We start from the raw sequence: 22,391 nt of genomic DNA on the forward strand, positions 1-22,391 counted from the left end.
CCAACCCTGAAAACATACAGCACTACTGAATTCTGCTACTAATTTATAGTGTTCTTTGTCTGTTTGATTACATCATTAATTGATCTTTACCACACATCTCTGCCATATGTACATCAAGCTACTACTACATATATTGTAAAAATGTCGATTTGGTGGAAAGCTGCTTTGCAACGATATGTATCGTGAAAAGCGCTATACAAATAAATTTGAATTGAATTGAATTGAATTGAAGTTACTAAAGAGGAGTCCGATGACAGTCTGTTTTATGCACAGTGTGCAAACAGTTGCACTGCACTCACTTTTGCTACAAGGTACGCTGCATTATTCATGCTGTCTAAACATAAAAGGGGTGTTCAAAAGTTTAGAGAATACTCCCATGATAAACAACGGAAAACAGACGTTAATATGTTAAACATACTAACGTCTGTTTTCCATTATTTATACAATGTTTGTGTAATGATGCAGTATAGTGCTCCTGACTTGATAGACAGCTCTTGTTAACCCGTGAAATGAAAGTAAAACCTGTTTTTCTCAAAATTCCATTCCTGAGAATCATCACTTAATAACTTAAGACGGCCATAACTTTGGTTACGTTCAAGCTATGGACAAAATAAAAACAGTTTCGGAAAGGGCTTGAACCCTTACATATGGTATCAAAACCTTTTACTAGAATGCATCACATACACGCACATATACATACATACATATATATATATATATATATATATATATATATATATATATATTCAACTTCACTGAGGAGTTGAAATACAAAAATCTAAAATCTTCCTGCTACACATACTTCAGTATGTCCAGTGAGCAGGTTGAATCCAACAGTTTTTCAGTGAGTAGTTTGACTCCTGAATCTCCTGGGTGATTGTAGCTCAGATCCAGCTCTCTCAGGTGTGAGGGGTTTGAAGTCAGAGCTGAAAACACATAACGACAGCCTTTCTCTGTCACCATACAGCCAGACAATCTGAAAACACAGCAATAGTCCACATGACAATCAGACAAATCTCTTTATACACATTTATACCCATTTCAGCCATGAATTATTCCTATATGGTCATGACTTAAGGTCAGTATTAAAAATAAATGTATATGTAAACATCTGAAATGTCATGTACACATTATAAAGTTTATGATGAAAATGGCTGTCCAGTGAAGTTGTTACTGGAAAAAAAACATTGCTTAACATAACTTTCTGTTTTTCTGATCTGTTTGTGTAATTTTCTACATTTTCTACTTGGGTGCCTTAACACTAGAGTTTACGGTAACTTTGTAACTTCTAGATACTGATTTGATGTTAATATTTGATATTATTTTTGCTGCTTTGCTGCACTCCATTATGCACCTATTGGCTGTTTGTTTAGATGACATAAACATTTGAGATGTTCCTTTCTTAAAGCTGGTCTGCCTCAGCAATACAACAGTACATGTCAAGGTCAACTGGTGATTAGGATGGCCAATCAAAAAAAGAGATGTTTGATGCATGTTGCATTTTCAAATCCAGAACGACATTGAAAGCAATGGATCATGAGCTGTTTGCATATAAATTAACATATAATTATATAAAATACAATATAATTATAGAAAATTACATCGCAACTTTAAAATTTGCTAAACACATTTTGTTTATTTATTTTATTGAAACCATTTACCTCAGAATCTCCAGCTGACAGTTTGGACTTTTCAGTCCATCAAAAAGAAGCTTCACTCCAGAATCCTGCAGGTCATTGTTACTCAGATCCAGCTCTCTCAGGATGTTTGAGTTTGAGGATTGTAGAGCTGAAGATACATTTCCACAGGACTGAGCAGTGAGATTACATCCACATAGCCTGTGTAAAGAACAAAACAAACAACTATACTGAAAACAACAGTAAAAGGCCTTCCTTTAGTTTTTAAATGTAGGTTTCAGTAATTCAGTTCTTCATGAAACACCTGTTACAGTAATGCATGGGGCGTAAGAGTGGATCCAGTTGCAGCAAGTTTTGTATTTATTTAAATTAATTACAAAAATAATCCAATATGGTGTTAAGACAAAGAAAAATAAAAACAACAAAACAGCTAGCAAACATGCTCCATGACCTGAAAAAAAGGAGTTTAAATAAACAAAATAAAGCAGAACTAAACCAGACACAGGGGACAAACTAATCAGTAACTATGAATACAAATGAGAACATACTTAGGAACCAAGAAAATAGAGAAACAAGACAATACATATGGAGTTGTCTAAAGCATTTGCAAACATAATTCTATTGGCTGACGACTGTCTATGACAGTGGATCTCAAATTCCAGTCCTCACAATCCCCTGCTCTGCACATTTTGTATGTATCTCTTATCTCTTCAGACACTTGTTCTATTTAACCATAAGTGCCCTGGCAAGGATTGTATTGTCCACTATGTTATGGCTCTAAAGTAGAATTATGCTCCCCTGTGAATGGGTTGCTGAATAGGCCACTTTAATATGACTTAGTGTTGGAGTTAAAAAAACAAACAAAAAAAAAACAACTTCCCACCACAATTAAAGTGGAACAAGTGGTGGAACAAGATGGCGCCGCACATGGCTGCCTCGGTTTGTTGCTCCTCTGTACTTTTACTGTTTTTGTTTGTCCTGTCTTAAGCAACGTTTTTCTGATTAGCTTCACTAGAAACGAGCTCTTGGACATAAGAAATAGCACACCAGATAACTTTTTGCCAACGTTTGAACATTCAGATGTTTTACTGGACATTTTAGTCAGAGGGGCTGCGTTCCTATACAAGTGCTCTAAACAACGCAAGCGAGGGAAGCACGCCGGCATACTCGTGAAATTCCGACAGCGCGGTTTAAGGACTCTTGCAAATAAATCAGATGAACTACAACTCCTCACCCGCACATAAAAAGACTTTTTAAACTCTGCTGCGCTTTGAAACATGGTTGAACGTAGCCATTCCGGACAGCACGCTTCATCTAACAGGCTTCCAGCTGTTCAAAGCGGACTGCGTCACCAAGTCGTCGGATGGATTATGTTTTTATATCAATGAAGGCTGGTGTATAGACATGACAGTTTTAAAAGAAGATGTGCTGCCCAAACTTGGAAGCTGTCTTTATTAACTGTAAGCCTTTTTATTCGCCGCAGGAGTTTTCCTCGTTTATTCTGGTGTGTACATTCCTCCTGAGGCACGTGTAAGCACAGCGCTAGAACAGTTGGTCGATCAGATCACACACACAGAGCAGCGTTGCTCTTTCATTATCGTTCTCTGTAACTTTAATTAAGATAATCTCTCCTGGAAACTGCCTAAATATAGACAGCACATCACATGCCCCACCAGGGACAGCAATATACTGGACCACTGCTACACTGCATATCACTCTGTCCCCCGTGCAGCAGCCTACAGGCAGAAACTTAAATCTGCTAAGCCTGTAGTAAAAACTGTAAAGAGATGGACTGTTGAAGCAGAGCGAGATTTACAAGCCTGCTTCGAACTTACTGATTGGACTGTTTTTGAGGCTGCAGCTACTGATCTGGATGAACTTACTGACACTGTGACATCCTACATCAGTTTCTGTGAGAATGTGTGTACCCACCAGGACTTATATAACATTTAACAACAACAAACCTTGATTCAGTGCAAAACTCAAACAGCTTCGCCAGGCCAAAGAGGATGCCTACAGGAGTGGGGACAAAGCCTTGTACAAACAGGTCAAATACACACTGAATAGGGAGACAAGAGTGGCAACGTTAAACAACTCTGGAAAGCTAAAAAAACAGCTTTCAAGCAACGACTTGACATCAGCGTGGAATGGCCTGAAAGCCAACACCAGCTACAAGAGCCCATCCCCCAGCACTGAGGCCAATCAACAACTGGCTGATGACCTGAATGAGTTTTACTGCAGGTTTGAAAAACTAAAGACTGGTCTGACACCCTACATCCACCCCGACTGTCCCACAACACAGCCATCAACACCCTCCCCCTCCCTCCCCACTACTGTTTCTCAGCCTGCCCTTAAGATCTGTGAAGGTGATGTTTACAAAATCTTCAGGAAGCAGAAGATAAGGAAAGCCAAAGGACAGTGTCTCTCCAGCCTGCCTTAAAGCCAGTGCTGTCCAGCTATCATCCATCATCACATTAATCTTCAACAGGTCCCTGGAGTTATGTATAGTCCCATCCTGCTTCAAATGTTCCTCCATCATCCCTGTACCCAAGAAACCAAAAATCACAGAACTTAATGACTACAGACCTGTTGCTTTAACATCTGTGGTCATGAAGTCATCTGAGGTGTTGGCCTACTTGAAGGACATTACTGGACCCTTGCTGGACCCCCTGCAGTTTGCCTAATGAGCAAACAGGTCCGTAGATGATGCAGTCAATATGGGATTGCACTACATCCTTCAACATCTGGGCTCGTATGTATAAAACTTCTCAGAAATGTCCTTAAGAATAGTCTAAAACTTTGACTTAAGTGTCAAAAAATTCTTAGTAAAAAGTAGGTATTTTGTAAGAGTAGGAGACTTTTTTTAAAGAAGCTAAATCTATTTTTAATGAAGTCTAAGGCTTATTCTTAAGTGTTGACTAAGGGGACACTTAAATGTTGTGAACTAAGGACTACAATGATGTCAACCCAAAGCGGCCGCCCTTGACCTCTGAAACAGCCAATAGTGAACACAGAAGTCACAGCAGCACAACACCAATCTTTTGATGTAACTACAATAAAATCATTTAATTAAGACACTATTTAATATTTCAATGTATTTTTAAATGCTTTGCATTGTGCAAAATTATCACAAATTATTATTAATGTTTTGAAACCCTTTTCTATTAGTATGTCTCCTCGTTTACAGTTGGAGCAATAATGTGAACATAATGTGAGTTTCATCAACAGCTCCAATATCTCCAAGAAAGCCATAATCCTCGTAAATGGCTTGTATTTGCAACATGGTTTGACGATCAGACAGGAAAGTCTCTGTCTCTGGATTATCGTATTTACGGATTACCCCCTGTTGGATTGTTTGCCTGTGTGGACTGTTTTCAAGGTTTGACCCTTATCTGCCATTTGACTATCGCTCTCTGGATCACCCCTGTTGTTACGGTTGCTTTATTGGACTGTCTGCTCGGTATTTGACCCACTGCCTGCTTAACCTCTCTGCTGCTTGGATTACGTTCATGTTGTGTATGTTATTGGACTGCCTTCCGGTATCGACCCTGTGCCTGCTTTTGTATACTCTGCTTCCTTTAATAAACATCCGCTTTTAGATTCCACCTCTGCATCCTCGTTACAGAATACTTTGCCTACCAAGAATCCAGCGGAAACGATCAGCCAATATGAACCCAGTAGTATCTCATCTCCTCTGCCTTCGTCAAGGGGACAAGGCTATAGAGGAATATGTAGAGGAATTTTGTGGACTGTGTCACCTTGTTAATTTTAATGATGTGGCGCTCAAGGACATTTTTAGAGTGGGACTGAATGACCCCATTCGTTCTGGCCTGCCTGGAGGGAAAATTCATTGGTCTCTGGAACAATACATTGACACTGCTTTACTACTTGCGGGATCATCATTTACCGTGGGGATTGCAGATGAGGGACCCCGCAATCCTGCAGTAACCCCCATACCACAACCTGCTTATGTCATGTGAAGCAAATCAGAGACCTTTCACGCCACGCCTGCCGCTCCAGGGCCTGCTCACGCCACGCCTGCCACTCCAGGGCCTGCTCATGCCACGCCTGCTGCTCCAGGGCCTGCTCATGCCACGCCTGCCGCTCCAGGGCCTGCTCACGCCATGCCTGCCGCTCCAGGGCCTGCTCACGCCACGCCTGCCGCTCCAGAGTCTGCACGCAACTGTCATGGCTGCCCGTCCAGAGTCTGCACCTGTCATGGCCGCCCGTCCAGAGTCTGCACCCGTCATGGCCGCCCTCCCACAACCAGCTCACAAGATGGCCGCCGTCCCAGAGCCAGTCCACAAGATGGCCGCCGTCCCTGAGCCAGTCCACAAGATGGCCGCCATCCCCAAACCTGTTCACAAGATGGCTGCCATTCCAGAGCCAACCCACAAGATGGCCGCCTTCTCCAAGCCACGCCACATGATGGCCCACGTGCTGGACTCACCCCTAATGGCTGCATGGACAGCTAAAATGGCACTCCCTCACATCACGGCAGCTACCCCTGATCCAAGGCAGCGTCCGGCCAAGCTTCAGAGCCCGGCTAAGCTTCAGAGCCCGGTCAAGCTTCAGAGCCCGGTCAAGCAACAGAGTCAAGTCAAGCAACAGAGTCAAGTCAAACCAAAGCTGGTGTTCTCCATGACTCAAGCAAGGACACAGCTGTTCCCCATGAATCAAGCCAAGTTACAGCTATTCTCCATGAGTCAAACCAAGACACAGCTGTGGTTCTCCATGAGTCAAGCCAAGACACAGCTGTGGTTCTCCATGAGTCAAGCCAAGTCACAGCTGTGCCCCACGAGTCAAGCCAAGTCACAGCTGTTCCCCACGAGTCAAGTCACGTTACAGCTGTTGTTCCTGAGCCAAGCCATGTTGTTCCTGAGCCAAGCCATGTTGCAGCAGATCTTCACGAGTCAAGTCAAGTTGCTGCTGTCTTCCCTGAGCCAAGCCACACCCGAATTAATCTCCATGAGCCAAGTCGCGTTGCGGCTGTCGTCCATGAGCCAAGCCACGGTTGTTCTTCATGAGCCAAGTCAAGTTGCGGCTGTCGTCCATGAGCCAAGCTAAGCCACAGTTGATCCTCACGAGTCAAGTCCGGCCACGGCAGGCCTCCCCGAGTCAAGTCCGGCCACGGCAGGCCTGATGATAAAGTTTGTGTTGTTTTATCAATTCCATATCATCATAAAACTCCAATACATCTTGGAAAGTGTGTGTGTCTCCTTCTCTTTGCTGCCATATTGTTACTCCTAACTTCACTGTTAGACATTTCTGTAATTTCTACAGTTATTAACTGTATATCACCCATTATAATACTAAAAATTCCCTTTGCAGTAAATAACTGTAATAACTATTGCATTATGGGAATTTTCTGTGATGTCAGACCCCACATACAGAGACTTACTGTATTTTTAAAAAATGCTATATACTACTGTATTTGCTGTAACGTCCTCATTGGCGGCGTTCTATTGAGGTCATATTATCTTCCTCATTTATTATATTTGGATTGACACAATTTGCTCTACACCGTGTCTACAATGCCACAACAGCATGGGACGGACTACACTCGATGTGTTGCATCGCTTGTAATGATTGGAAAATCCATTTGTCCTTCATGTCAGACACAGCGTGAGCGCTTGAAGTACATCTGTAAGAAATATACCGGGGCATTACTTTACTGTAAGCATCCACTGTAGATAGTATATTTAATGGGTTCTATATTTTCTTCTTTTGTCAAGTGTCCGAGGAAGACGCTGAAGTAGCGTGGCAGCACCACAGCGTTTGCCCGGGGATGAACCCGCGAGAGCGGAAGAGTTCCGGAGCGATGAAGAGATTAAGAGCAGCAAGTAAGGTAAATGTATATATATGTTTGTCAGATTTTTGCACACCAGTTTAACCTAGTAATATTTACCTGTCAACATGGCAGTTACAAACTTTACTATAGTAAAGTGCGCTGTCGTTTCAAACGGTTTTTGTCAGCTTATTGAATTAGGTTACCGAATTAAAATAATTTTTAACGAGCAATGCTTATCTTATATTAACATTAGATTAACTAATGTGAAATTTTGTTCAGGTGTTAGTATAATGTTGGCCAGTAGTCTATTGAGAAAAAAAAAATCTTATGTTAGCTAGGTTAGACAAGTTATATGGCTAACTGTTAGCTGCCTTTCTAGTTTTAGAATTAGTTTGTTATAATTATTAATGGAATTTAAGATTTACTGCATTTTTCTCCCATGCCATCTCCAGCTTAAACAGCTAAAACATGAATCATTACCTGTGTTCTGCAATTCATTTCTGTAATTTTTCTCCATCTCTAATTATTGCCTTTTTCTCTAGTATTATTATTATTATGTAAATACATATGCACATCTCTTTATTTATACAGCTGTACATGGAGTAAATAATGCACAAATCTGTACATAAATCACCTGTCTGATTCATACACATTATTATTTATTTTTGTTTTTATTTAACTGGTTTTTCTGTTCTCGTGTCAGATTTGTATGTATGTATGTATGTACCAGAAGCACCTTAAAAAAAACACAACAAATTCCTTGTGTGTTTGCGCACACCTGATGAATAAAGCTAATTCTGATTCTTTACTCCTGAATTCTGCAGGTCATTGTTACTCAGGTCCAACTCTCTCAGGATGTTTGAGGAATGTAGAGCTGAAGACAAACTTTCACAGGACTGAGTAGTGAGATCACATCCACATAGCATATTCAAAGAACAAAACAAACAACTATATTGAAAACAAGTAATGGCCTTCCTTTCAAAGTCCTGCACAGGCCTCAAATATAGGCCCTAGACCAGCCCTGGCCTGACAGCTTATCAGAATTCTCCCCCTGAGTCCGACCCAAGCACCTTTTTTTTTTTTTAACCCTTCTCCCAAAACAGCTTATACTACTGTTTCAGCTATTAAATAAAATAGTTAAAATAGTTCAGTTTTGTATGTACTGGCAAAGTGATTATATTTTGTTTAGTTTTTTTATTAAGCTTGTTTATAAAAAAATTTGACGCATTTTTTTGTTCATTGAATATATGTTTTTGTTTTTTAAAGTAACAACGAATTGGCCAGCGGAAGACTGGCCACTGTTTGATCAATTTTGCCTTCTCAAATCATCACAAATAAAATCTACAGATATAAAACAGTTCAAGTATAAAACAATGTTAGTTCAAACGTTAAACCTAGATAAATGTGCGCTATAAGGGACATAGCCTATCCAATCATTTGTGTGGAGAGGGAAAGCTAAAGCCACTTTGCAGGACATGGAGGCGCCTGCACAATCACTTGCATTTTGTCAGTGGAAAAAATGTTAAATATTCCGTCATTTTTGCTCATAAAGGTAAGAGTAATACATCAATCATACCTGTAAAGGGACTACTTTTATTTGTGTGCACTCACAATATTAATAAAACGTCACAAATGGTGCTTTTATAAAATAAAGAAAACAAACATGATGCACTTCCTGTCATCTCAACAGAACGCAGAATTGTTCCTGCTGTGCTGAAGGTGCATTCCCTGCTGCTGACTGAGACACAAAACATCCTCCAAGCCGGTCTTGAAAGTGAAGTCTCATGTTGTTTCCACCAGCGAGTAATTTTTTTCATTACCATAATTGGTGGATATCTAAAATATAAAAATATGGAGAAGCCTAAAACAGGCCTGAAGCCTGGCCCTAGGGGTGTAAAAAAAGTTGAGGCCCTACTTCCTTTAGATTTTAAATGCATGTTCCAGTAATTAAATTCTTCATAAAACACCTGTTACAGCAAAAATGGGTTAAAGTGCAGCAAGTTTGTATTAATTTAAATTATCAAGGAAAAATGTCCAAAATGGTCCAAAGACAAAGAAAAATATAACAAGATACAATGAAGAACTAGATTGTCACTTATGTCTAAACTAATCAGTAGTTATGAAAACAAATGAAAACATACTTAGGAACCAACAAGATAAAGGACATATATATATATATATATATATATATATATATATATATATATATATATATATATTATAAATCAGAAGATATGTGGTGTATTTTTGACAAAATTATGTAGAGGATTCCATTTTATAAAATATGTGGTAACACTTTATTATAGGAAATTATTATAGGAAATTATATATTCTTGTGGTTATAACTTTATTATAACCACGAGAAAGTGGGAGGAGGTTTAGAAGACTTCCAGTGCAATAAAATCTGTCTCAGAGCTATCAGTGAGGCAAAGGCTAGAACATTACCATACTTTTTCAGAAGTTTGCCAAAAGCACTGGTAAAACAAAATTAGCAATCAGAGGGCATGGCTCAAGGGAAATATTGAAAATATTAGAAAAAGTATCAAAAAAGGAATACAAAAAATCTTCCAACTTTGTACAAGAAAAAAAAAGAACATATGGGTATGATAAGCAGGAGCCAGAGAGTATCTACTGCAAATAACATCCACTCCCCGAAACAGCTTACTTAGTTTGACATTTGTGAGATGAATTCTATGGAGAACCTTAAACTGAATCAGACTCAGTCTAGCACAGGAAGAAGAGGAATTAACCCTGTCAACAGCCATTTCCCACCATTCCTGCTGCAAACTACATCCAAGTTCTATCTCCCATTGAAGTTTAAACCGGGAGGAAGAAGGCAATGTATTAGAAAGAATTTAACTGTATAAAGTAGATATAGAGCCATGATTTTGAATGAACTACCTCTCGTATAAAGAAAGTTCAGACAAGTCTGGAAAAGAAGGACAAAGGGAACAAACAAAATTACATAATTGAAAAAAAAAACAAGTTAGACCGTGGAATACTGAATTTCCCTTCAAGATCAGAAAAAAAGTTGCAAAAACTCCATCAATGAATAAATCAGAAAAATGCAAGAGGCCTTTGTTTTTCATAGAACATTTGTTTTCCATAGAACATTATCAGAATAAGGGTAAAAGCAGATGACTATTGCAAATAGGGCCAAAATGTTATCTAAATTGTCTCCAAATCCTGAGAGAACTATAAACAACTGGTGTACTAGTGGACTTTGAGGGGCGACTGGACAAAGGAGCAGAAAGCGAAGCCAAGGCAGAAAGCAAAGATGTAGAGCAAGACTGTGCTTTTAACCTACACCAAACTATATGGGGAGAATTATATCAGCTATAAATTTTACTTATATTTGCTGACCAGTAATAAATCAAAAAGTTGGGCAGACCAAGACCCCCATCTTTTTTATTTCTCTGGAGGTATGCCTTGCTTAACCGAGGAAGCCTGCCCTGCCATATTTAAGAAGAAACAGCCCTATCGAAAAGCTTGAGAAAAGACTTAGGTAAACACACTGAGAGGGTCAGAAAAAGAAACAAAAACCTAGGTAGAATACACATTTTAATTGACTGGAGTGGTCAAGATTTTAAAGTGGAGTGATTGCTTTTAGTGTTACTTACCAAACTGATCTGGATTCTTTAACCACAGGTAACAAATACTGAAGAACTTCATCTGCTTTTGTTTGTGCTCCAATAAACTGTTTTAGATCAAACACATCCATCTTCTGCTCTGATGTCAGCAACACATAAACCAGTGCTGACCACTGTGAAGAGGAGACTTCGGTTTCTTTTATTTTTCCATATTTCAGATAATCTTGCATCTCCTGCATCAGTGAATTATCACCCAGTTCATTCAGACAGTGAAACAGATTGATGGATTTCTCTGGAGAGCAATTCTCCCTGATCTTCTGTGTGATGTATTGAAGTGTTTCCTCTTTTTCATACGAGCAGCTTCCTGTCTGTGTGAGTAGTTTTCGTAAGAGGGTCTGATTGGACTCCACTGAGAGACCCAGAAAGAAACGCAGGAAAAGATCCAGATGTCCATTCTTACTCTGTAAAGCCTCATTCACAGCTCTCTGATGCAGCTCAGATAATGAATTATATTTCTTCTGGTTAAAAATTCTAGACAACAGACTTTGTTTGTTTTGGTCAAATACATTTGTCTTGTTGTATGTAAAGGAGAGGTGTGCATATAGAGCTGCTAGATGTTCTTGAAGGCTCAGATGAACAAAGCAGAAGACTTTCCCCTGATACAAGCCCAACTCCTCTCTGAAGATCTGAGTGCACAATCCTGTGTACACTGATGCTTCTGTCACATCAATGCCACACTCTCTCAGGTCTTTATCATAAAAGATCAGATTGCCTTTCACAAGCTGCAGAAATGCCAGTTTCCCCAGTTTGAGGATCACGTCTTCATCTGTCACATTCTTCTCATAGTCCTTCTCATGTTTGATGTTGGTCTGGATGATCAGGAAGTGTGTGTACATTTCAGTGAGAGTCTTGGGAATCTCTCCACTCTCTGCTTGACTCAACATCTTCTCCAGAACAATGGCTGAGACCCAGCAGAACACTGGGATGTGACACATGATGTAGAGGCTCCTTGATGACTTCAGGTGTGAGATGATCCTGTTGGACAGACTCTGATCACTGATTCTCTTCCTGAAGTATTCCTCCTTCTGTGGCTCATTGAAGCCTCGTACCTCTGTCACTCGACGGACACACTCAGAGGGAATGAGATCAGCTGCTGCTGGTCTGGAGGTGATCCAGATGAGAGCAGAGGGAAGCAGATTCCCCACAATGAGGTTCATCAGCAGCACGTCCACTGAGACTGATTCATATATATTACAAAGTTTCACTTTGCTCTTAAAGTTCAGAGACAGACGACACTCATCCAGACCATCAAAGATGAACAACACTTTATATTCATCACTAGATATTTCCATTTCCTTTGTTTTGGGAAAAAAGGAATTAAGAAGGCCTGAAAGACTCAGTTTTTTGCCCTTCATCAAGTTGAGCTCTCTGAAAGGAAGTGGAAATATGAGCTGGATGTCCTGATTTTCTTTCCCTTCAGCCCAGTCCAGGATGAACTTCTGCACAGAGACTGTTTTTCCAATGCCAGCGACTCCCTTTGTCAGCACAGTTCTGATGGGTTTGTCTTGTCCGGGTAAAGGTATAAAGATGTCATTGCATTTGATGGCTGTGTCCTCTGTTGCTGCTCTCCTGGATTGTGTCTCAATCTGTCTCACCTCATGTTCATTATTGATCTCTCCACTCTCACTCTCTGTGATGTAGAGCTCTGTGTAGATCACATTCAGCAGTGTTGGGTTTCCCTGCATTGCTGTTCCCTCATACAGACACTCAAACTTCTTCATCAGATTTGATCTAAATGTGTTAAGGACTTCATGTCTGTAAAATAATAATAACAATACAAATCCACATTAGTATATGAGTTATTAAGCAGAGTGGGTCTCATTCACTTATAATGGCATTATTTTGTATTTGTGTGCACAGGAGAACCTCTCATTAAAAATCTCTGGCTAATTCACTACACGTACATATGCACATGAATTAGTTCTTAACCTCGTCCTGATGTTAGTGAATTTGGAATTTGGCTGTCTGCACAACCTTTCCTTTACAACCTTATGTCAGTTGCGTCAAACATGCTGCTGTTTCTCAAGTTCTCACCAGTTCTCACTATAAGCACCTACAGACCCATATTACAGACCTCTCATGAGTCAGCTGTACCATATGCATATATCTGCATTATTCAGAGAAACCTTACAGCTGAACATATAATGCAGTTTTCTTACTGTCACTGTATGTGATGAAATGTATTAAAAATTTAATTATTATTTAACACCCTGGGGTCGACTAACCCGCAGGCGGGAGCACGCGCATATTTTCCAGATGTGAGCAAAAAGACCTTGAATTGCTCCCTCAATTTTAATTGGACACATAAAAGTAATACATCACCTGAATCTGTAGAAAGTTTACTTTTATTTGTGTACGCTCAACATATCAACAAATGTTCGTGGTCTTTGTAAATAAAGAAAATATACAGGGTGTCATTTCAGTCTTCTCAGTCTCCGTGAATATCCAGTTGAAACGCGTCACAAAAATGAACTAAAACTCGGCGAATACATGACACACAAACACCAGAGATATATCTATAGAAAGCCTGGAATGTCTACTTTTAAATGTAGTAAGTTTAATCGAAAACACATATTCTGTGTGTAAGTAATCCGTATGAAACCAATACCATGTCCTGTTTTCCCCATCTGAGCTCAGCGCTGTTGCGCTATTGTTATTACAAACATCCACGTGAAACACGCGCGAAATGACGCCCACATCAACTCGTAAACAAAGCTGCAACGTGTTTGTGTCGGATACTTTCGTTTTTGGAAGGACGCGCTGAGAGGAACAGGATAATGTTTATCTCACAAACAGAACACGAGCGCGACTACAGGCAGCTGACGAGAGGATCTTATACAGTGTAAGTAATGTTTCTTATTGGCATCAGATAATGTGTTGTTGAGACATACACTTGAACGCATTTACTTTTTCCTAAACTATAATTTATTATACTTTTCAATGCATCTGTAAGTCGTCAGGAATGTTTTATGTTTCATAAACAAATTGACATTAAAGTAGGGCTAATGTTTAGACGATATAAAAGTAATGTCTAAGAATGCTTAGACCAGCCTTTACTGTTGAATACTCTGTCTGAAAATATCGGCTCAAACGTGTACATAATGTGCTTAATAATAATTTCGTTTCTCAGATGTTGTTTTTATACTGTATAATAATAAATACAAAGCATGTGTGATAGCTATAAAAATCACATGGGCAATATTAGTGATTGCTAATGTAACAATGTTGCTCCAGGCCTATCAACAGGCTCACTGATTTATTCATTTATTTATGTTGGTGACTAGATACCTATATGAATATTTTTTGGGATAGAAATTATAGAACTAATGCTTTTATTTACCAAGGATGCTTTAAATTGCTCCTGATATTAACATGCTCACATATGTTTTTTTGTTTTGCTTTAGTCGTTTGTGATCTGATACCTGCACAACAGATGAATCCTGCAAACTTTTCCTCTGAGAGCACTGTACCAACATCAGATCTTCAACTACACTGATTTTCTATTGGTAAAACAAGTTCCTTGATTACTGATGATGAGTTTTGCAAGCACTTAAATATCAGGTATGATTTACTTGTGTTACTTGTTGAACAGAATTCAGAAAACAGTTTTCAGGAATTACACACCATCTGTTCACATCTCTGTGGTTAGATCAGTGTGCTTAATAATGTGTCTTTGACCTTCATAATGTATGTTTATATTATACTGTGTTGTAAATAAAATACAGATAATCTAAAACCCCAATCTCTGAATAGTCTCATATTGTTTTTACCTGACAGTCACAGTCTCATTGATGGGCCATTAGAGGAGGGCCTTTTGTCTCTCAGGTGTGAATCACTAAATATTCAGTGCCCATTGTCACTCCCTCGCATATTCCCTTTCAATCACAAAACATGTCTTAAAAAATTTAAATAAGTATATTGTTTTTTGTGAATGACTGAACGAGATGATTTTCACATCATCTTGTAGAAAAAACTCTAGACTACCACATCCAGTTCTCAAAAGTCTTGTGCACAAATGTTCTGAATGCGTTTCTTGGTCTTATTTCAGTGACTTAAAAAAATTAGATTTTCACTAACCACGCATAAATGTTGTTTTCTCAAAAACACAAACATTCATGTTGCTTACAAATTATTGTAGCCCAGTTTGTACTGATTACAGTGTAACCAGACTTTAGCCATTAATATGTTTTTAAGATACTGAAAAAAGCACAAATGTCAGGGCATGTCAAAACTTCTCCAGGGCCCCAAAACACCCTCAGACCCCAGGGGGTTAATTATTATATACTTTTATACATGGTTTATGTAACAATTAATTAGTAAACATACTTTGTTTACAAGTATAGGCTAATCATGTTAAAATGAAATATAACTTCATTTTATATGTTTTTATGTACATGTGGTTTCATTTGTTCCTACATTTGTGTGTGTGTGTAAATTTAGAATAAATTTTAGTAAAAAAATTTGTTAATTCATGATTTGTTCTTAAAATCATTCATACACACATTTCATGCACACATTTCTGCATACACATGCTTAGCAAATGAGACTCAATTTCTTATACATTATGTATCATATCTTTATATCATATAGTATCTCTTTCAGAAATATTATACCTGAAACCAGGCCGTGTATGTTGACTTTTATAATCTAATGGCTGAATCATAAATGCGTCACTCTTCATAGAATCACAGCTGGGCTCTGCTTCTGATCTCTTCTTCTGAACTGGACTAAAACAGAGAGAGATTAAACTTCATTCTTTAAATGACTGTATGCAACATATAAACTTGTCATTATCAAATTTATTGTAAAGAGCACTTTACACATCTTACATAGTTTACACATTGTTTATACAGAAATTGTGAACTGATCTGTGATAATATATGATAACATAAAATGTCATGCTATAATCATATTTTTATACAAATGTTATACCTGACACCAGACTGTGAATCTCCACTGTTAAACTTCATTGGCTCAACCATAGACCCCTCACTCTTCATAGACACACAGCTGGGCTCTGTTTCTGATATCTTCTGATGAACTGAACTAAAACAGAACAGATTTAATCCTTAATGATGAGAAAGTGTTTTTATTTTCTTTTTTTTGAAAAACAAACAAACAAAAACATTGAAGTCTTTATGGTCTTATTGTTTTCATATTAAACTTTAATAAAATAAATAAAACACACACCAAAAATACACATATACTTTCCCATAAAATACAAATAATATATGTTTACTCAAAGTACCTGCGTTCTGGGAAAAAATATTCATCTTCAGATGTTTGTGTTTCATCCATGATGGATCTGAACTGTTTAATCTCCACCACTGACTCTAGACGGAAGAGACAAACAATCTCAAAAACTACATAAGTAGTTCCAAACTGAAAAAAAAAAAAAGTACTTTAATTTGTTACATCCAGAGATGGCAAAAGTACACATATCCTTCACTCAAGAAGAAGTACAGATACTCATATTCATAATATTTTGGTAAAAGTAGAAGTACTGACTACACTTTTTTACTTAATTTAAAGTAAAAAAGTATGGGCTCAGAAATGTGCAAGTAAAAAGTACTCATTACTACTACCTGTTTTAGTGTCACGCTGGTAACTGGTCCTCACGTCATATTGACACTTACAAAATAATAAATAATGATAATAAAATAAATTTGTTAGCTAAGGAATGTATCAAGGCTAAACAACCACCATGTAGAAAAACCATGTAGTTTTTTTGTATGGCCATTACATTTAAATAAATATTTAAAAACTTAGGCTGGGGCCGTTCAAAATAAGAAAAAGGCTCTCTCTTGAACTTCCACATTCCTTTCCAGTCTCTTCATTTTCCATGATATCTCTCTTTATCTCACTCTGTGTGTTTGCTTTTTTCCACTAATTTTCCTGTACCTGTCACTTTTCCCATCAGCCATTTACTGTTATGAGCAGAACTGTCTTCACCTTGTTGCAAATTCATAGTTTCATATTTTTCTCTTACCAAAATTAACCATGGTTTATTACAGTAAAAGTACACTAACCATGTTTTTTTTTGTTTTTTTTTTGTTTTTTTGGCGGATTGATTACAATCTGTTTTAATTTAACTACAACCAATTATTATCTGCCCTAGCTCCCTTTGAACGTATTACAAAACTGTTTTATAACTTTTGTTTGCTAAATTATACTGTATTGTACTGTAATGATGTCCTTAAGAATAGAGTATTTTGAGTGATTATAGTAATTTCGTTTATAGTACTACTGATGTAGTTTTGTCTTTGTTTACTTAGTTAAGCAATAAACTGCTAGCAACTCTTAGCAGCCTGTTTACAGATAAAACTGACCTGCACTTGAAGTCCTGAACAGGTCAGTAGTTTTGCCTCTATGATCCACCCGGGTGCTTCCACTCCATTCTCGAGTCACTTGCAATGATTACTTAGAAACCTTCTGGCCGAGACGCAGAGCGAGCGCGAGCCAAATCCGCGTTGCCAGTCACGACTAACCCATCCATGATTTATTAGATACTTGTTATTGAACAGTGATCCACCAAACGATGATTAAAACTAAAGTAAAGAGCCTGGTTTGAAAATGTAAGAAGTAGAATGTACAGATATTTGTGTAAAAATGTAAGGAGTAAAAGTAAAAAGTAGTCAGAAAAATAAATAGTGACGTAAAGTACTGATACCAGAAACATCTACTTAAGTACAGTAACAAAGTATTTGTACTTTGTTACTTCCCATCTCTGGTTACATCCAACTTTTTTTGACCTTTGACTTTTTTTAACTTTAAATTTGATTAGATATTTTTCCCCAAAAAATAATAAGACCATACACCTTTTTTTTTTTTTTTTTTTTTTTTTTTTACAAATTATTATTATTATTATTATTATCAATATTATTATTATTTTGTTCATTTTGGAAAAAAAAAAATTTATTCTTAAATCTAAATATATATTTTGCTTCTGAATAAACTGCTGTTAATGGTCACCAAAGACCACGGTTACAAAATAAGATATGAGTATTACAGGTATTACTAGTTTTAACTTAAATAGAAGGAGCATATAGATTTGTTTATCCAGTATTATCTCTCTCAAGATTCAACATGTAAAAATACAAACAAACAAACGTTATATATTGCATTTGTTTGGAGGCACAAACATCATCATTTAGGAAAGGAAGTCCTCCAGAGACCAAGAATTTAAGGTGGATTTGAGCTTTTGGATTTAATAAAAAAAAAAATTCAATTGAAATTATACATTTAAAGTAAAATGGTTAGAAACCATTTATTTAAATCAGACTCAATTTGTTTTTATACCATTTACGTTTTTTTGTTATCGTGCAATACTTCTATTAATAAATTAGCCTGTGATGTTGTCTAACATTTCTAACAACAGGCTCTTAAGGCTGGGAAATGATGTTATGTACATATATTTTCCCCATATAAAGTAATTTTATAGAATAATGCTTATATTACAGTTAAAAGGAAATCTCTTTATTTACAATGTTTTTTTCTTTTAATTGCTTAATTGCTTTCATACGAAAATTTTATGAATAAATTGTCTTTTCCTATTATATATAAAGAATATTACTCTATGATAACAGCCATTCCCACAGATTTGTTAATGCTAACGAGAGGTCATATGTAATTTTTTAATATTAGCAGAACTGATTCCATACTTTGTTTAAATGGGGTGGACGTTAGTAGTTGAAAATGAACAAATAAACTTATCAGACATATATATAGTATAGCAACAGTAGAAATAATTGCAGTGTCAACTGCTATAGAGTTAATTTACTATAATATCAAGAAATGGCTTTCATCTGACATTTTGGTGTGACATCATAAATGAACAGCCATGCACACACACACACACACACATGCTGCTCGAAAAATCCAGCGTTACAGTCTATCATGGTTTTATTTATTGTAATTATTTTATGAAATGCAAATGTGGTTAACTGTTTCTGGAAGCAGATATTCATTTTTAATAGTTGCAAGAGTAGTTGCATAAATGATCTGTTGGGTATTTTGAACTGAAACTTCACAGACACACTCCAAGACCAATATTACATCTCATAAAAAGGGTAATAGGAGCCTTTTAAGTTAGTGTTTTATATATTTAAGTGTTTAATTTTATATTGTACTTACGTAGATTACTTATTAATTAATGTAACATAATAGTGAAGTCAACTTGCTTTGATCAAACTGTCAGGCTGCTACACTGTACAAACACTGCTGTTAAAAAGGTCAAATTCTATAGTAACATAACATTTTTCTATTAAAACTGTAATATTGAAAACAATGAATATTGAATATTGAATATTGAAAATAATGCCTTTTGGGTGTCACAATATAGAAGAAAACCTTGGGGAGACAAACAGGTAAGTTTGTGATCTTTATTGACAGCATGGAGCAGAGAGAAGAGATGTCGAGGCAATAGGTAAGCAGGTATATAGCAGTCTGTAAACTGGACTTAACTCGGGCGGGTAACAGTCCTATGTTTCTCTTTCCCACTGGGCAACTGGGCAATATTTGCAGTTTGCTATGAACTAGCCTACAGCATTATACTCTGAATTAACAGTTCAGAGTCCAAACTCAGATACTGTGTCTGAAATCACATCCTACACCCTCATTCACTCTTTGTTACATTAATGTAATAGTCTACTTGACAGAGTGAATTAAAAAACAAGTGAGTGAATTCAGACATTGAGTGAACTGTGACATTAGTGATGAACGTACTGTTAACAAGCAGAATCAATGAAGATTCTGCTTCAAGAAGAACATAAAAAGACGTGAGCAGAAACACAACTACAACTGAAATAAAAGAACACAACCTCCCTTCAGAGCTCACAGCCATTCCTCATCCAAAACACATGAACACAACAGCCAGGGCAGAGTCTGCAAGGCACTATGAGAAACGGTGGTGGTGGAGAGTCAAACACGTCTCATTCACCGCTGAGACAACATTACAGCACAAAGCCCATTACAGTAATATAACATATAGTGGTTTTGTATGCTTTTATACACTGTTTGTGCCTAACCATAAAAACTAAAAAGAACTATAAAACACGTCTGCTGTTTGTCTCATGGAACAAAAAATGTACCTAACCTAGCTTTAAATCTCACAAGACCTGACCAGAGGATGATAAACAACTCCACAAACAGCATTACCAGCTTTACTTATTACATACCAGTTTGACTTTATTACTATATATGTTTAAAAAAGCTTCACCTCTGCTGAAATCACTGTAAATTTATGTCAGACGTTTTCCTTTAGTAACATTTTGCTTTTCTACATCATGAGTAAAATATAGATTTTAAAATAAAAACTTAATTCTGCAGTTTTCTCTGACCACATTGGTATTATTTATCGGAAGATAATATTTTTCTTGCTAACATTGACGGTGATTTTGAGGCAATTCTGTTAAGTGAAACTAAGTGGTTACTACAGCTTACACAGTTGTTAAATACAGTCAAGATTAAACCAAATGGTTAATTCAGTCTGCTGTATGTTATACTGATGTTTCATATAACAAAGTTACATAAAAAGAGTCTTTTTAAGATTACCTGTAAAGCTTCCTGGATTTAAAGTTGTTGTTCCTCTTCATGAAAGCAGGGAGTGTTGGGTGGAGTCAGTGATTTTACAGAGGTCAAAGATTTCTTTTTGTATTCAGGCAAATTCAGGTCTTAGTACAAACTAACAAGATATTGTAAAACAGAGACTGTAAAATTATATTATTATATAACACGATGTGAATTTGAAAACTTATTGAGACTTATAGTGCTCAATACATATCTCTGGGTTGTATATGGAGGTCTTATAATTTATTATGTTAAATATTACATTAAATTCTTCTGTTTTTCTTAAAGCTTACTCTTTTCATGAATTCTTTTCATTTCCACTCCTTCTGCCACATTTTTGACTTTAGGATATTCATTTTTCTGCTTCAGTATTCAAATTTTATGACAGCAAAATGAACTCAATGCATGTGCTATTAAAAAAATCAAAGAAGTGTCTTATGTCATTGGAATTCTTGGCTGAGGAGGACACGCATGAGACAGACAGAACACGCTGATGGCTGAGTAACACGAGACCTCACGAGACCTAGGTGTGTGATCCAAGATGGTGGCACCTGTCTGCTAGATTATAAACAACTTTAATATTAAACATCCAAATATCTACACATTTTTTCTCTCTTTTCTTCTTCTTCTCTTCAACTTAGTAATCATGAAATAAATACTCTTGAAGCCCCTTTAACAGAACATTAAATTTTTAACACCCTTAAAGCACCAGGCCCAGATGGATTCCCTGGAGTTCTACAAACACTTTTGGTTCATCTTATCACCACTTTTTATCCGAATGATAAATTAATCAAAACTAAAATCAAAACTTCCAGATAACATGAATACAGCTACAATTTCACTTCTTCTCAAACCCAATAAAGACCCAACAGTACCATCAAGCTATCGTCCAATTTTCCTAATCAATGTAGACATTAAAATCATCGCTAAAGCACTAGCCCATAGAATAGAAAAAGTCACACCATCTATAATCCATCCAGACCAAACTGGTTTCATTAAAAACAGACTTGCATCTAACAACACATGCAGACTTTTTAACTTAATGTATTAATCATCAATTAAAAAAGCAAAAACCATCATAGTCACCCTCGATGCAGAAAAAGCCTTCGATAGAGTCAACTGGAAAATTCCTGTTTTCCACATTAGGGAGGTTTGGTTTTGGGGAGTCATTCATTAACTCATACACATTCATTCATTTACTCCATTCCCATTCCTGAATCAACAGCTGCCATAATGATCAATTGTTCTAAACTCTCTCTCTCTCTCTCTCTCTCTCTCTCTCTCTAATCTACAAGATGTGTTTTTGCCTTTGCACCTAGGTCCCGTCACACACACACACACACACACACACACAAGTTGTGTTTCCATGTTTTATGGGGACATTCCATAGGCGTAATGGTTTGTGTACTGTACAAACCGTATTTTCACCCTACACCTACCCTATACCTAAACCTAGTCTTCACAGAATATCCAAGGCGAGACAAGAGCGTAATCCAAAAAACAGCAGAAGGTCAAAATACCAGAGAGCAGTCCAAAGTAGCAAATAAAACAAGGCAATGAAACAAGACAAAACTATGGCAATGAAACAAGGAGAAACTATGACTATGAAACAAAAACAATGACCATGGAAATAACAAAACAAGGCAATGAAACAGGGAAAACGCTTGGTAGAGTCCGTCTGTTATCGCTCCCAGCAGAGGAAGCGATAACAGACAGTACATGGTAGGGGCTCTTTCTGCTGGCATG

At 37.2% G+C, this 22,391-nt stretch overlaps 1 protein-coding gene across 1 annotated transcript in view; it reads right to left on the bottom strand.

The window, feature by feature from the left end:
• Window positions 1–21,754, bottom strand: part of LOC127160995 (NACHT, LRR and PYD domains-containing protein 12) — a 120,819-nt gene extending 99,065 nt beyond the window's left edge. The window contains exons 1-7 of the mRNA XM_051103644.1: window positions 21,732–21,754; window positions 16,327–16,411; window positions 16,011–16,124; window positions 15,692–15,805; window positions 11,049–12,833; window positions 1,662–1,838; window positions 803–976 (exon numbers count right to left, since the gene is read on the bottom strand). Of these exons, the coding sequence (XP_050959601.1) occupies window positions 803–976; window positions 1,662–1,838; window positions 11,049–12,833; window positions 15,692–15,805; window positions 16,011–16,124; window positions 16,327–16,376 (2,414 nt within the window). The 5' untranslated portion in view covers window positions 16,377–16,411; window positions 21,732–21,754. The remainder of the gene's footprint in view (window positions 1–802; window positions 977–1,661; window positions 1,839–11,048; window positions 12,834–15,691; window positions 15,806–16,010; window positions 16,125–16,326; window positions 16,412–21,731) is intronic.
• Window positions 21,755–22,391: the final 637 nt, after the last annotated feature.

The sequence above is a fragment of the Labeo rohita genome, unplaced genomic scaffold, assembly GCF_022985175.1.
Source record: "Labeo rohita strain BAU-BD-2019 unplaced genomic scaffold, IGBB_LRoh.1.0 scaffold_52, whole genome shotgun sequence".
Lineage (NCBI taxonomy): Eukaryota > Metazoa > Chordata > Actinopteri > Cypriniformes > Cyprinidae > Labeo > Labeo rohita.